The 16566-nt window shown below is 38.0% G+C and overlaps 1 protein-coding gene across 1 annotated transcript in view; it reads right to left on the reverse strand.

Annotated features, from left to right (window-relative positions):
• egfem1 (EGF-like and EMI domain containing 1) overlaps window positions 1–16566 on the reverse strand; it is a 56568-nt gene that overhangs the window by 35349 nt on the left and 4653 nt on the right. Inside the window, exons 5-6 of the mRNA XM_084950943.1 lie at window positions 4200–4322; window positions 737–859 (exon numbers count right to left, since the gene is read on the reverse strand). Coding sequence (XP_084807069.1) covers window positions 737–859; window positions 4200–4322 — 246 coding nt within the window. The remainder of the gene's footprint in view (window positions 1–736; window positions 860–4199; window positions 4323–16566) is intronic.

The following is a 16566-nucleotide window of genomic DNA, read 5'->3' on the forward strand; positions in this document are numbered from 1 at the left end:
CACACAGACCTAAGAATAAATTACTTTTAACGAATAATGAAAAACAGTTAACCTCAAAAACTGTCCCACATTTCTTTGTCATTCAGTCATGAGCTGTTCATTTATCAGTTTAACTGACAGAGGATTAAATGAACTATTTATAGCAATTATACTTACATAAGGGGACCCTATACCTTCTACCAGAGTTCATCAACACAAACAAAGAACAACACATGTGAGGGGTCAGATAAAATGCAGTTAGCCTGGCAAACATGGGAGTCTACATAAGAATACCATGGAGAGTGAGGAGTGCTTTTTTCTATGATTTTTACTGCTGTTTTAAATTAAACATTTGAGCTTTGCGCTTGACTGTTAAATTTCCAATTAAGCTGCCGATGCTATAAGAAAGACTCTACAGTATCTCTTTATAAAATGACAAAATATTGCCATAAACACTAAAAACAACAGAGACAATGATGCTGATGGATTCTCGTATACACACTTTCTGCATCCATGTTCCGCTTGGAAAAAAGCTTGGAAAGAAAGCTCACAAGCAAATTCTCAGAATGTCAGGCTATCCTTCAAAAGTGCAATAAATTCAAACCATTTTTTAAAAAACTGTATTTTATCTGTTTTATTACAAAGAGAATGATTGCAAAAAATCCTGAATTATTAATGTGTGAAAAATACGGTGTGGGGAGGAGTAGATAGAAAACAGTTTCCACAAGTGCTGTAAATCCTTTTCTTTAGTACTTACCGATACAAGTTCGACCATCTGAGTGCATACGGAAGCCTTCACTGCACTCACAGTGATAGGAGCCCGGTGTGTTGACACATGTCTGCTGGCATCCTCCATTGAGCTCCTCACATTCGTCTACATCTGAACACACAGATATGCAATGCATGCATACCTCATACAGATATATATTTATATGTATTCATGCACCACGCCTTGCTTCTGACTGATTCAAATATGAAATTTACAGCCATCACGGTGATGAATATGGAACAGTTTCCCTGCTTCTTGATTAAAAGTTTGCGCTTTGCTCAGGAATGAGACACCTGTAACTGTGGTCAGTTGTGAGAGAACAGCGTTCAGTTTAATGAAGGATTAAAATGAGCTTTTTAGAAACAAGGAATTTATTACATCCTTAATAAAAAAAAAAAGTCCCACCCAGCTTTGAGGTGGTCTAATTAAACATTCCGTTTGACGCACGCCAAATAACAGAAAATGAATAACGCAATTTTACGGGATTGTGGAATAAAGAGGTGTAATTGTGTAATTTTAACCAATTTTAAGCTCCAATTTCTCATGCTTTAAATGTTAATGATTAAGTGTGCTGTTCAGCTTATTCCCCCATCAGCTCATTCAGTTTTACTAGTGAAGAAAAACAAAGCTAACTGCATATTATGTCTCCTGTGAACAAAACGATGAAATGGTGAATATCAGCAGCACAAACTACATGTACTCTGAGCTCCGAAGGAAAGACTTTTACAACTACACTTTCTTTGGTGTGAGTGATGAGTGGTTTATCATGCTCTTTGCACACGATTCATTTGTTCACTGTGTTTCCTACAGTTCCTCATGTGTGTCAGAGAGAAGGAAGCCGTGAAGCCAAAAACCTGAAACCTCAACTCACGTATACGTATTGGGGACGGTGCTCATAAGATCCTCCAAAACTCTTCCTGCTTGTCATCTCTGACTTTTTCAGATTACACTAATTCCTTTGTTATGTATGTGTGTGCAATGACTGCCCAAATAAAGTTTTATTTTGTGTTTTCTTTTTGTATTTTTCCCAGGAACATGTGGTTCAGTTTATTTGAGCAAGCACAGCACAACCATAATTCTGGTTTCTCTGAGGTCAGAGAATTTCCTAAGTACTACAAATATACTAAATCACTTTCAGATAGTTTATGTGTGCATTTATTTGTGTTTGTGTTTTGCTCTCTACACATTTAAATCTCTGGCAAACCCATGTGGGCAATCCTCTCCAAAGTGATTGCAAGACTATAGTTGCCTAAAGAAATTCCTAATGGTTTGCCCCATTCTTTGAACATATACATGGATGTTAGAAATATTTACTGCACATTGCACTCGTAAGGTGTGTGCCACTGAAACAAGGCTCTTTTGTATGGCTGCTATTGTGAATGATGCTTAACATCCAAAACAGCTGAACAGAAAAAAGTTTGTCAAAGTTGCTTATTGGTTTCCCCAGTTGAGATAATTTCAGCGTGAGACACACAGTGAGGTGCATGCAGGGCTGGAGGTGTCACAGGTCAGGAGGTCATATCATGTGACAGCAGAACTGTTGAGCTAACATACAATTAGGCAAAACAGCAGCCCTACTAACATGCTGCTGAACTGCTTTAGTGGCACAAATGAGGTAGAATTTTTTTCTTTTTTTAAAAAAAGGTAATCTGAATGTTAAAAGACCCCATTTTAGTGAGAACCAAAAACTCAAAGCAAGTTCTCTCACCAAATTTTTCAGGGTGCTTCAGTTTTGGTCAGATAAAAATCTAAAAATAGTAACGTCACTTTCTTTTCTGCCACATGTTAAAGTCAAAAACACTCTTTTCTGCCAGTAATTTAACCACATGTAGTGAACAAATGGGGCAACTGTGGTTCAGGAGATAGAATGGGTCACCTGCCCAGGTCTGGCTCCTCCAACCTGCATGTCAAAGTGTCCTTAGGCGAAATACTGAACTCCAAGTTGCCCTTGATGCATCTATTGGAGTGTGAGTCTATGAGTGTTTGGTGCAAGTGAAAAATGCTATGTAAGTATCAGGCTGTACTTTCATGCAAATTCACACAAAAGCCCCTAAAATAAGAAATGAACAGCTGCTAATGCTGCTCACTCCTGACTTCTCCAGCAACCTGTGAGGCATAAAAATGTTAGAGTGACACTATCCTGCCTTAAAGGTCAAAGATCAGGAGCATTTGTTCACACCTGTAGCTTTTAGGAACAAATGGGCGCACCGCTAACTCAGCGTATTTCTTTCAAAGGAGACAGATGAACTGGGAGGGCACGCTTGTTATAATATATCAGCACTGCCTGTGTGGACAGATGCATGTGTGGGTCTACAGAGGCCAGATCATTTAAATGTAGCAGATTCAAGAAATACTTGTGGAGAAAACACAAAGGCCACTGAATTACCTCACATGGATGAATGCAAACAAATGCTCACGTTCATTTATAGATGTTTTTAGTCAAAATAATAGGTGTGTCACTATGTAAAAGTTTCTAAAGTTAACTTTTTTCTCTCTGAGTTTAAAAAGCCCAAAAAGTATACAATGAATGGTAAAATAAAGGCCTAAATTAAATGTACAGTGATCATTTTTTGTGCTATTGCTGATGGAACACAGTACCACAGGCTCATGTAAATGATGGCATGTGTCTGCCTATACAGTAGATGAACACTGAGTGCATCGTCTGCATAAAGAAACAACTCCAGTAAAGCTTCTAATCAAGAGATTGAGAAAGGATTAGGAAGGAGAAGAAGATGGGCAGATACTGAAAAATGGATCACGCCAGTGTTTTCCTGCAATGTCATAATTATTTTTTCCTGACCAAGCGGTTTTGGTGCCGTAACTTTAACTGTTTCAAATGGGAAGTTGCATCAAAAATAAAAACAACTGACGGGTAGAGACATTAGGTGCCAATCATAACGTTATTTTTTACCCTAATGAACTTGCACAGAATTTCCGTGACTGTGTCTTGATTGCGATGCTGTCTCGCTGGGAAAAACTTGACCACAGGCAGACAAGCAGCCAAAGTAAGCCCATGCAAAAATGCCTTCATTGTAGTTCCCGTAACTAATTACTCAGTGCATTTATGATTTCAGACTAAAGGTAAATTGAAGTAGGAAAGTGGACTGCCATAAAATGTTGGAAGAGAAGATGATTGCATTTAGGGCTTTCTGTGCAAAAAGCTTTATAGCGATGTCATAATTAATCAGCTAGGGGCCATCTTGCTATGGGGTTACACAAGCTGGGACACATAAACATGACACTCAGTACTCAGTAGTCATTAGTACTGAGTTACATGAACTCGATTACAGAGAACAGAGTCGTAGCACTACTAAATGATAACAAATTCACAGGCACATTATATTATATTATATTATATTATATTATATTATATTATATTATATTATATTATATTATATTATATTATATTATATTATATTATATTATAGCTATTTCTAGATGTCCACCTTACCATTGCAGGCCTTGCCATCTGGCCCCAGCCTACTGCCTTCAGGGCACTTGCAGTAGTAGCTGCCAATGGTGTTGCAACAGTACCCCTCGCAGCCGCCTTCATCCACTTCACATTCGTTAACATCTGAAAGAAGAACATTGAAGGCTAAGTTCACTAAGTTAATTCACAGTTAACAAAACATTGCAGCATAATTAAATGTGACAAAAGGATTTTTGGCCTCACTGCATCCTAAACTCTTTGTAGGGTTTTTGTTTGTTTGCCTCTTTCCTTTCTTTTTATTTTTTTCTTTGTATTATTGTAGGGTCTTCACCTTACAATACAATGCATCTTGAGGAACTGTTGTTGTGATTTAGTGATATATAAATAAAATTGAAGTCTATTGACAGGATTTAAGGATCAGTGAATCACTCATGAAGCACAATGAAAGAACAGGAGAAAGTCTCATCCCTGCTGCTCAACCACAAACTGCTCAAGTTCAAGAGACACAATCCTGAGACCACCGAACCTAACACTCCGTTTACCCACAGGGCACACCAAGAGAGATGGACTAAGACCTTGCCAGGGGAGGCTGAGGAGTATGATCCCCCTAAACATGAAGCACACCATCCAGACCCTCTTCTTGAAGAGGGGATCCACCACCCAAGTTTTTCAGTCCAGGTACAATCTCCCCAACTTCCACAAACGTTGCATATGCGTGTTAGCTGTTAAAACCCCACAACATCCAGAGCCTTGAGAAACTCGGGACAAATTTCATCCACTCCAGAGGCCTCGCCAAACTACCTCAGTGACCTCACCTCCAGTGATGGCTTACTCATCCCTTTTGTCCCTAGACTCTGTTTCCTCTACAGAAGGCATGTCAATGGAATTGAGGACATCTTCTAAGTGTCCCTTCTACTACCCAACTAAAAGTCCTCATTTGAGGTCAAATTAAAAAAAAAATAAAATACTGGCATTAAAACTCTTTTCAAAGTCTTAATATGTTTATCTAACCTTACTTCTTACTTGATTTTCCCAACCTTCTAATCTGGTGCGATTTCACCACACAAATTTTCCTTTATCTTCTAATATGCATGAAGCGGTAACAAGAAACCCTATTAATATGAATGATCTATGACACATGGCAATGAGATATTGCTCTAAGTATTATTTTTATAGTAGACAGATTGTTGGCTGAAGATTTATAACAGGCAGGTCTGGTAAATGTTACTAACATCTGCAGTAACAAAGGAAGACATTTTAATTTATAGCATTGCTTTAAAATAGTTTCTGGTTTGTAAAACGGGCTTTCATTTGATATACAGAAATACTTTTTTTTGTTTGCGTATTTCTGTTTTACTGAAGTCTCCACTGTTTAAACTGCTTTCTATTGAAAACACTACAATCTTTCATACCACCTTCACTATCCCACGCCATTACTTATAACCGGTCAGATGAGGTTGGCACCTATCGTCCCTACAATCCAAAGATAGCTGTATAGACTTGATCCTGATCAATGAGTGTAAAATGTTACACTGCTGTTTTTTGCCACAGTAGTTCTGGTCCATGATACACTGTTACAGGATTGGTTTTGGAAAGGGATACGCTGTCAGTGATATGCAGACATCAGATACAGACATCTCCTGTCAGAGAAGGTGGAAAGGAAATATTATTTAGTATCTTGTCGCCATCTGTTAAAAAGATTAAATGTGGCCCCTCACTGTACATTGAGTTTGTTTATTCTGAATAACAGGAAATTTCCAATGTGGAGAAATAGTTTGGGAAAAAAAACAGGAAACAGCGTGCTTTTAAAAAAATGCATCGTTTGGCAGCTTGTTTTTATTAGATTGAAGGAACACGACAACAGTGTTTGTTTAAATTAGTCTGATGTATCACTTTGTGAAAGTCATAATCTTTTTTTTATTAACATGCTATTATAAAATAACATGCTTTTAATGGTGGTTTTTAAGATTTGTTTAGCTTTTCAAGGGGTAATGAAGGAATAATGTCCTATTTCTTCAATATACCGCTATCTAACTATGCAAAGGCTAATCTAAAGGCACATGCATTTTCAATAAGCCGTGAAACAAAGCCTTTGGTTTCGGGGGAGAAAAAAAAGGTTTCCGATTTTAACATACTCAGCAGTACTCTTATGTTGATCCTGCAGGGGGAAGACACCCATGGAGCAACAGATGACTTGGCCAGAGTTATTAAAAGACAACAGGGTATGAAAAACTGTTTATGTTGTTCAGGTAAAATACTTGATAATATATCTGTTTCCCCACATCTGCATTCTCAAAAAAATAAGAAATAAAGAAAGGTTTTGAGTCTGTGTATGTGAAAGCTGCTTCCTGATAACAGCACAAAGCCACAGCAGTCAGTTTAGACAAAATTGTCTCCAGCTGAGCACGCAAGATGCGTTATCAATAGCCTATTCAAATCCTTTCATGCGATGTGATGCAAAGAGCCATAGTTTGGACGAGCGATGCTGAATTATTGCAACCATGTGTGTTCCCTGTGGAGATAAAGAGATACTATACGGCTCCATATTTTACAGTGGGTGAAATCAGAAGCAAGGAAAATCAGCAGCCGTGACAAATATCCTCAGAAATTGAATGCTTCGCTTGAACATTAGTTGTTACAGGATTTTAAAAGTTTGCAGAGTTCTGCAGGACCTCAGAAACAAAGGATGGGTCGCCATATTTCTTTTTCAGGCCACACCCACACTTGGTTTCCAAGGGCATGCAGGGTTTTCTGGGTAATGTAAAGGGAGACACAGATTCACAATTAATTTCAAGAATTTCTGAAGGAGACAATGATCAGTGCTGATTATTGCAGATATTTATCTTTTGGGTTTAGCTCTTTGTAAATCACTTTTCCTTAGTTGTTTTATTTTTATAATTAGCACATTGTTTTCCTCAGAAAAATACACATAAATAATGTAAGCCTTGGCTTTACAAGCCTTTACTTACATGGAAGTCCAACACTCTTCCCATTCATCTTTAACAAGAAGAGGCTCTAAGAAACTTCCCCATCCGGGAAAACACACACACACACACACACACATGTGCATACCTATAGCTGTCCACAGAGACACAACCCTGTTCTATACTTTTCATCAACTCACAAGGAAGTGACATAGACTCTTAACCTTACAGCCCTGCCCCCCCACTCACACATCCCCACTTTGATCCTGCAGCTCCCTGGAGCCTTAATGAGCTCTCCGTATTAGCTCAGGGTCATTTGTCATCACCATCAAGATGGTGCGCAGGGAGAAGTGTTCACTTAGTGCCTTTCAAGGCATTTTTAAAATCCAGCTTTTTCCAGCACAAAACAACGCAACGCTTAAAAAGAAACGTGTTAGCGAAGTGAACTGTGTCGCCCTGTCATCGTTACTGAATAGCACTTATTTTAATGAGAAGACTGAAAAAACAAAAATGTTTTTCCATTTAAACCGTCACCTACATGCAGGAATTTAATGTATTTTTTAATTAATTATAGAATTCCACATAATTCAGCCTCAAAATCTCTGCAGACAGTCATCAAAAGAAGGTACTTTCAGCTGCTCCCTTCCTTACCCAAGGGGTCACCATAGAGCCAAAGTAGTGCATTTTTAAACTAACTTTTTTTATCAGGAAGCTATCGATTTTAAACATAGCAATACTGTATATGATCTCAACTTGTTGCAACAGATGGCTTTGTGAGCCTTCTGCCAGAGCTTTCGTCTTCTTGTAATGTATCCATGTATTTATCTTGATAAAGTTCAAAACAAGACAGAAACTGTTTTCTTCTTCATTTATGAATGGAAGTGATTTGTGTTTCCCATCAGTTAGGCCGAACAGAGAGGACAGCTGTTTGAATGCTTTTGTGTTCTCCATAGACAACTATCAACCACCAAGTCCTTATTCCTGGATATCTCATCAGGTGTTATTGACATTACTGTCTTCAGCATAGCATACAGTGCCCCCCCTCTTTCCAGTTTCTCCAAGGACCACCGTTTTTCCTTCCCCTAGAAAAAAAAACTACCTTTAGTACATGGACATTAAATAAATCAACAAACCCTCAGCAATGTGCCCATTTTCCTCATGGTAAAACATTTAAAGATACAAATCTGGATCAATAACTGAATCAGCAGGCTTTGGCTGCATGATTTGTCTCTCTCAGCACTCTTCAATGAATGCAGCAGAGCTTCAGTTGTCGTAAGTGAAATCCAAGCCTGAGTAGATTTACTGATTCTTCCTTAATAGATGGAATTTGGGTCTGGAGCAGGACCGGTGTTTATTTCCCACCTATTCTAGGTTTGTTTCTATTATGGCAAGTTAACTGTGAAAAGAAATACTTACCAGACAGACCAGTAAAGAAAAAGCATCAGCTCACACTTCTCTACAATAACAGGTCATTTTTCAGCCTTTTTATTTAACTTAATGTTACACATTACCAAAAAGATTATTTAAACTGTGAGATTATGCTCTAAATATACACCATGAACTTCTGGAAACGTTCATGAAACAGGACACATTCTTACTCAGCTATTTTACTTCAGCAGCTCCACATAACTGCTATTTGCCAATGAGCTGTAATATTTCAAATGTGAGCTGTTCCAAGTGATGATTTTGTATCTTTTTCCAGTGCATTCCTCCATTAGTTATTTGTTTTACATATATGTATATATATTTTTTTTATTTATTATTATTTATCGAAGCTGAAAATGTGTGTTAGCTATGATGTAGAAGTGTCCCATTGCGGAGAAGAAGCAAAAGACCTTGTGAACCATACCGAAAGGTCAAAGGTTATTCAGGGACAGCTGAGGAGCTTAAAGAACCTGTCACAGAGAAGGAAGTAAGCTTCAACAATCTGCTCAGTGGCAACTAAAGATGAGACAAAAGGTGGATTGTTTTCAAGATATGGCGAGCTTGAGGAAGGGATACAATCAATCATGGCTCAGAACATTTAGGAAGAATGCCAACTGTCTTTAAGTCCCGTCTGAAGCATACAATAACAGAGGAGGAGGAGAAAGGCAGAGCTGTTCATTGGTGATGGAAAGCCCTAATTTTGGATAGCTGGGTATGTTAATATGACGCATTGATATGTGAGAAAGTATTTTGAAAAGCTTCCTTTCTCCTTGCTCTTAATTTTCTATGTGACAAACAATTAGCCCTTCTCACTTTCAACCATGTGGTGAACTCACTTGTGCAGCTCACATGCTTCCCATTTGTCTCTTCAAAACTTGTTTTTATTGTAAGGATGGATCAGATGTTTTAGGGGGACACAGATTATTTTCTTGGTGTAAACAGGCTTTTTTTTTCTTATCTTTCATTTCCTAATAGTAAATAATAAAACCTTATTTGTTCTCTGACAGTGCAGTACAACAGACATGAATCACAACAACTGTGTGCTATCCTGCTTTCTCCCCCAACATTTAATCCATGGACAACACCAGCGTTTTCTCTGTAATTACCAAAGTTCCAAAATGAAAACCCAGTTCATTAATTGGGCTTAAAAAAGTTGAACTGGAGCCCCTCACTTGATAGTCTTATTTGAACTTTTTGCCCCATAATTCCATCGAAGTCTTCTTCAACATCTGGGAAAACCATCTTCCTCAAAAATGCCTTCCACAGAGAGGATGAAACATGGATGTAGATTTATGCCTAACTGTACTGCAGGTACAAGATTGTTCAGCATCTCAGTATTGCCATTACAGATATGGAATAAACATGATCATGCTAAGGATGATTTTTCAGTTTAATAAAGCTTTGAACATTACTATTTACTTTTCATTGTGAAACAACATCCATGCCAGGGTCTTTCTAGCTTTTGTGAAATATTACACGTAGTAAGATGTACTAAGTTACACAGCGTCAGCATGTTCTAACTTTCACCATTCACTTCCAACATTTCCCCTAATGCTACTGACTGCTAATGCTGCCTACTTACTGTCATATGTTAAAGGAAAAGTTTACCTTTAAATGAGCAAGAACACGACTCATAAAGAAAACCATGTTGTTAGAAAAACTAGTGAAGTGTGTAGGCCTGAATGACTCACAGTGCTTTCAGCTCTTTGATGTTCTCCTACAAGACAACAAAAGGTCAAGATAGCATTTTTTTATCTTCTTCTGAGAAAAGTTCACACTGAAAAACAATCAGAATTGCACTGCTTGCTTTATAGCCAAACAGCTGCATATCAGATATTTCTCCAGTTTTAGATTAGTGAAGGCCAAAAAAGGTTTATATCCCTTTTGCTAACTTCCCTAAAGTAGTTTTCAGAACTCTGGGGCACTTTCTTGGTGGAAAACTCACCACTTGTCCACTTCAAAAATCTCGAAAAAGGGGGCCTCTATCTTAGGCTTATTTTTCTAAACCCAATACTAACACTATAGAGCACAGCCAAACCGAGTTCATGGAAGAATAACTCCACTGCTATTGTAGGAATTCAACAGTGAGCCTTGAGAGCACATGGCTCATCTCACAGACCATTAGCTGCGACCTGTTCAGCATTAACCTGATAAAAATGATAGCTAAATGCATTTGAAAAGATGCTGGGGTGTTTTTTTTTAGCATGTGGCTACTTCCCTGTCACATGGCAGCAATTGATCTAATGTTCCTCCCTCCTCTGATAGCTATGCTGATCATGTAGCACTTGCCTTGCTCCCCCCTGTGTCCTGCTGTTAGACGAGCCATATTCACGGTCTGTGTCTCGGCATATGATTCCTACATCCACATATAGAGACTTCAGGAATGAAAACAGGATGACTGGGTGCACAGGTCACAAAGGAAGCAACGCTAGCACATAACGAGCATTATCACTGTCTTAGTCTCAATGTTTAATAAGAAGACAAACTATGTTTATCCTGAAAAATCACACATGACTATAACTATGATGATACAGTTTTTTCTGTGGATCATGGAAACCTCTGGCATCCAATCACTATTAGAGTTCAACATTTAATTTTAACTTGCTGTAAGGTCTGATGTATTCAGCCAGAGGCATCTGCGGCTTTTAACTCAGTTTTCAAAAGCTGATCGCTACCATGTGTTTAAAACATGTCTTGGGAGATTGGTATTGGTTTCTCAGTCATTAAGCACATATTACGCCAGAGATGCACAGGAACCTAGTTTTCAGTGAAGCTTTTCATTAACCACTATTAATAAAAACACAAAGCGCTACCCAAAGCAACAACCGACCTGTCAGAGGTCATTTAGACATCTGCACTTCAGTTCTGTCAGAAACAAACGTTATGACTTCCACACCTCACAGACTTTAGCGCTTTAGTAGCCATGACCTAAATTATTGTTGCAGAAACCTTTCAGACAAGACCAACATAAGCACTCCAGCCTGCCATCATTACAACCACACAGTTGTCATAATTTAAATAAATCACTGCCTGCTGCACATGTGTGAGCTGGGACTTTAGAGTGCTGTCTTATATTCCAGATTAAAACGTGTTAAGATCATCGTTGTTGACAATGATTTGGAACTACAACTGTTCTAAAATGACTCCTTTGTACCTAGAGGGAAAGAACAATCTGCTTCTGTTGCTTAGGAGTTAAAGCACAATGCTCAAAACTCACCTGGAGCTCTGCTATGACCTAAGTGCACGGAAAGACTTAGAGAAGCTAAACTCCCCGCATGGTATGTTAGTTAAGAGGATTCCTTCCAAACCTGTGAAAGACATCACTGTTTTGTGAGAACAACCACAGGAGCTACTAAGACGTTATACACCTTCATTCTGGGTCTTCACGAACATTTCTATCAAATTAAATCTAGGACTAGATTTATTTATTTTTCCTCAGCCATGTTTTGATTGTAGCCACATATTGATATTTTGGCTTGACTACATCGTTGAGCTTAATTACTTCCAGAGACCTGAAAGAGACTATGGTTTCTTTCTCTTTCTTGAAGGACAGATTGTTTCACTGACACTCTTGTTAAAGTTCAGAGCAGGAACAGGCATACCAGTAAAAATTCATCCTGAACAGATTTTTCTTTCTGTCCAGAGTCAAATCCAGGAATGTGTGATATTACTGCCAAAGACATGTGAAAGCAGTAGAAGACAGAGGACTAAACACTGGCAGAGGCTCTATAAAGGATATACACCATACCAAGTGAAGACATTACCAAATCATTTTTCCTGAATCTTTTCCAAGTTGCAAATATTTTTTAGCTATATTCAAAACCCAATGGATTAGAGTTAACAATTTTCAGTATGTTCCCTGAACCGGTCCTAAATGATGTATGCAGGAAACATAAATTTTCTTGTGTGAAAAATGGAAACAGTAAAGCGTAAAGTACAAGAATTTGCATAAACACCTCCACAGAATACTCAAAGAGGAAACGTGCAATGAGCTTAGCATATGTACAAATCTGCAGAACCCAACTAAAGCGCGACCATTATCATATATATCAGTCAATTTCAGTCGATATTAGGTATTTGCCGATATCATTAGTGGCATTTATATGATAAAAATATATATATATATAAAGTAAAGAAACACCTTCAATCATGTTATGAGTGTTTATGTTCCCAAAGTTTGTCACTGGGCACTCTGAAACTTCCCTGCTGGCAATTTGTGTTTGAAATGCTACAAACACAACAACCAGAGCCCTAAAGCCAGTACTACAAAACAGGATTTTGTTTTATTTGTGTAACTTCAGTGTTAAACATGGTTAACCATGTTTCTTTACAACAGTTTTGTATTTTACTGGTGTATATTTTATATTTTGTAGCGATTTTTGAAACACCATCTGATGTCTCTGGTGTAGGTAGCACTCATAGGGATCATTTTCTGTGGAAGAAAAGTGTCATGACCCGTGAAAAAAACCCTTTTATACTGGTTAGATGCTGCCAACGCCAACCCCTTCATATCAACCTGCAGTGGAAACTCTGGTTTAATTTAAGGAGTTGATAATCAGCTTTGTGTGAGCGCTTATCCTGATCACCAGTGGTGAGGAAAGTGAATCCAGAAAACAAAAAGATAACCTGGATATGCTGGACTTGGTTCATAGTGCAGGAAGCTGTTCTACAAAGCTAGTTGAATCTTCCTTGGTAACTTTAGGGTTAAACCTGGTTTTCAGTACTATGAACATGGTTAACTTCTTACTGCGGTAGCTTGCCATGGTAACATATGCTGTGAGCTAACACAGATCAGATTAGGTTCCAGATTAGAGATCAACATGTATGAAATCGTCACCTACTGACCAATCAATTCCCAGAAAATAGCATCACCATTCTTTGAAGTTCCTCAGACATCTGTGTGTGGAGAGTAGGAGGGTCTAAAACTTTTTAACAGCATCTAAAGTGTTTAAGAATAGATAAGAATCTTTTCTGAATATCGACTAGTATAACCAATGTTCTTGTGTTGTTTTGTTTTTTTCATGTTGGCTGCAAGCTATTTTTATTTTAAAATATTTCTATTTTTCCAAAAGCATTTACATATGAATCCTAAAAAAGATGACTTTTTTCATACTTGCTGACCTTATATCAAATTTGTACAGAATCAAGACTAAAATTGTCTTTTAATGTAATTAAGTTAAACATGATTTAATTAAATACTTGATTGTAATACATCAGATTCTTCCATGTCTTAATGAACCAAGTGTCATATTGATACATCTGTTAATTTACTGGGTTTGCATTATTACTGGCTGTATTTCCTTCTTTCAGATAGGCTAAGTTTTATTAATGTAGTAACGTCTTTTCCAGACCTACTGACCACAGCACTCAAAGTGCACACCTTTAGTACACCTCTATAGTACTTTTCCTCTCACAAGCACACTGCTGTGTTGCTTTCAGTCTACATTGTTTTACCTCTTAATATTTTTCCAGTGGTTTCCATATTGGTCTTAAAAACTGGGGCTCTAGAGCAAGTCCTGTTCAAACACATTAACGACAAAAACAACATTTAGGTATGAGAACCATGAAAATCCAAACACATGCACATATAAACCTACTACAACACGAACAAAAATAACTCCCGATTCTCTAGGACACATTTCACTGTTGAAATATTGTAAAACAAATCAAAATGCACAAACACAGTCAACAAAATCCAAGACTTAAGAGAAAATTTCAACATCCAAACAAAACTGCAGCCATTTATGCCAGACTGTTTATAATCTGTTTTACATAGTCAAATGCACATAATAAACAGAGTCTCTGCTTCCTGTACCACAAGTAAATACACAACAGAAGAGACCTGGTGGTAACTGAGTCACCGTCTCCCACTGTTTTATTTACTGCAGTCATCCTAACAACTCTGCAGGAAAAGCCACTCACTCTATAGCTATAGCTGTTTCCCATTTCAGTAGCTCATCGAAAAACTTTAATACAGTCATAGAGAACTTCAGTTGTATTGAAGCCTTTTCATTCGGCAATCATTAAAGAAAACTTTCAGAGACGACCTACTGTAATCTACCACACTAAAGACTGCAGATGTGTTCCTGCAACTCCATCATCCATTCAGCTTTATGTCATACAATCAAGCCCAACCTAATTCACACCTTTGTAAGAATATGTACACAAGTGTTCAAACACTGACACAGATAAAGATTGGTGTGTTTAATCTGACAGAAATCCTGTCCAGACAGGAGCTCAGTGACTGGGGTGAGAAGTGATCCGATAATAGACAACCCAAGGTCCGCAGAATTAAACATTCAAGTTCAAATGAAGAAAGAAGATTCCATGAGAGAAAATGTGATTTACACTGAAACTGCAATTCCCCCGAGGCTGTCAACAGAGTTCCTCAGATTTAAAGTCTGGAAATAAAACTGTCGAGTCCACTTCTGTTGCTACATATACTTAGTTTAATTGACACACCACCTGGTGACTTTGTTTGTGTTAGAAAAATCTTTGTTCTACCATACATTCCCAACAGAGTTTGTTTGGATGTTGCTACCTATAACATCACAACTTATATCAATTAACTTTTTGCAAGAAAGTTGTAATTTCTACTGATTTTGATCGCTGTCTCATTAAAAACACCCACTACAAGATCTAGTCTTAAGCGCCGTTCATAACAACTGTTCCAAATGTGCACTGAAAGCAGCCAAGGCTTCTTTAGTGAGGACCAGATGGTTTCTGTCCTCACGCTGTTATGTGCCCATGGTCTCTTAATTTTATACAGACACATGCACCAATCTAACCAAACCAAAGCCTAATCCAAGGTTTAACAGAGTGAGACAGAGTGGCATTCACAAGCAGGGATAAATAGAACTATTACAGAGCCGGCTCCAGAGTCTCAACACATGCTTCGGGCAACATGCAGGCTGTTTATGACCTCCCAGTGTCAACACCCCGGCCTTGGTGTCAGTGGCTGACATAGATTTCCTTGGATGATGCCTACTGTCTCACATCAGAAATGAGAAGCAGGTGGTCAGCTGGCCCGCACAACACACAGTGGGTTCTACCACCATGACTTGGCCAGATCACCAAAGAAAGTAACAGTACAAGAAAGTCAGTCAGTGATGAGTGCTGAAAAGAGGCGAGGGGGAGCAGTGCCTGGATTGTAACTTGAACTAAAACCAGAGTCAGAATGTTCGGCTTTTTCTCAGTGTACATTTTGCCTCTTTTGAAGTCTAAATCTGCTGTGATGAAAAGGCAAGGCTGACATATCCTTTGTCCTCACAACGCACTTTTTTATATATCTTGAGAAATAGTGACAGGAAGTCGTTTGCTACGAGCAGTCCAAGGAAGTCAGGCTTGTAATTAAAAAAATAAACTCATTGTCATTTAATGAATTGCAATTTTCACTCTAAAAAAAGACGTTCTTTAATTCTCCAATCACCTTTTTTAGCAACTGTAAACAAAATACTAAAATATGATTACCTTTTTAGTTTGAAATCACAGAAAAGTCTTCTGTTTATTTTCCTGGGAGTGTAAAATTCACTCACATTCACGCTTTCCTTCCTTTCCTGTAGTACCAACTCCCCAGATTTACTAAATGGGGCAAAAGACCAGTGAGTGCAGTCCCCAAATAGCGCTCATACGTGTGGTTAGATTTACAGCTGAAAACGTTTTCTGAACTTAAGTGGAATCAGTTAATTTCAATATAAAGCTCAAAAATGAAGACAAGTAAATTGTGTGTCACAGACATTAGCGAATCAGTTTATGTGCTTGATTTAAATATTCTCCTTAATGTATTTTGCACCTCAAGAGAAGAACCCCTATTAATATATAAGCAACAGGATCCATCACAAAAGTTTCAGAGTGCCCAGCTCCAACACACAATCTGAAATATTCACTGTGGTTCTTTGTAAATACTGATAATCCTTTCTCTTTTTCTGTTACATCAAAACCCAGTTCGTGCTGGTTTTTGAGGCTCGAAACAATCTGATGAGAGTTGTAGTGTAAAAACACCAAGGGGGTAAAGTTGCCAAAATGTGGGTTAAAGTTGC

This window comes from Perissodus microlepis, chromosome 14 (genome assembly GCF_051167445.1).
Source record: "Perissodus microlepis isolate ML-2025 ecotype Zambia chromosome 14, ASM5116744v1, whole genome shotgun sequence".
NCBI classification, from domain to species: domain Eukaryota; kingdom Metazoa; phylum Chordata; class Actinopteri; order Cichliformes; family Cichlidae; genus Perissodus; species Perissodus microlepis.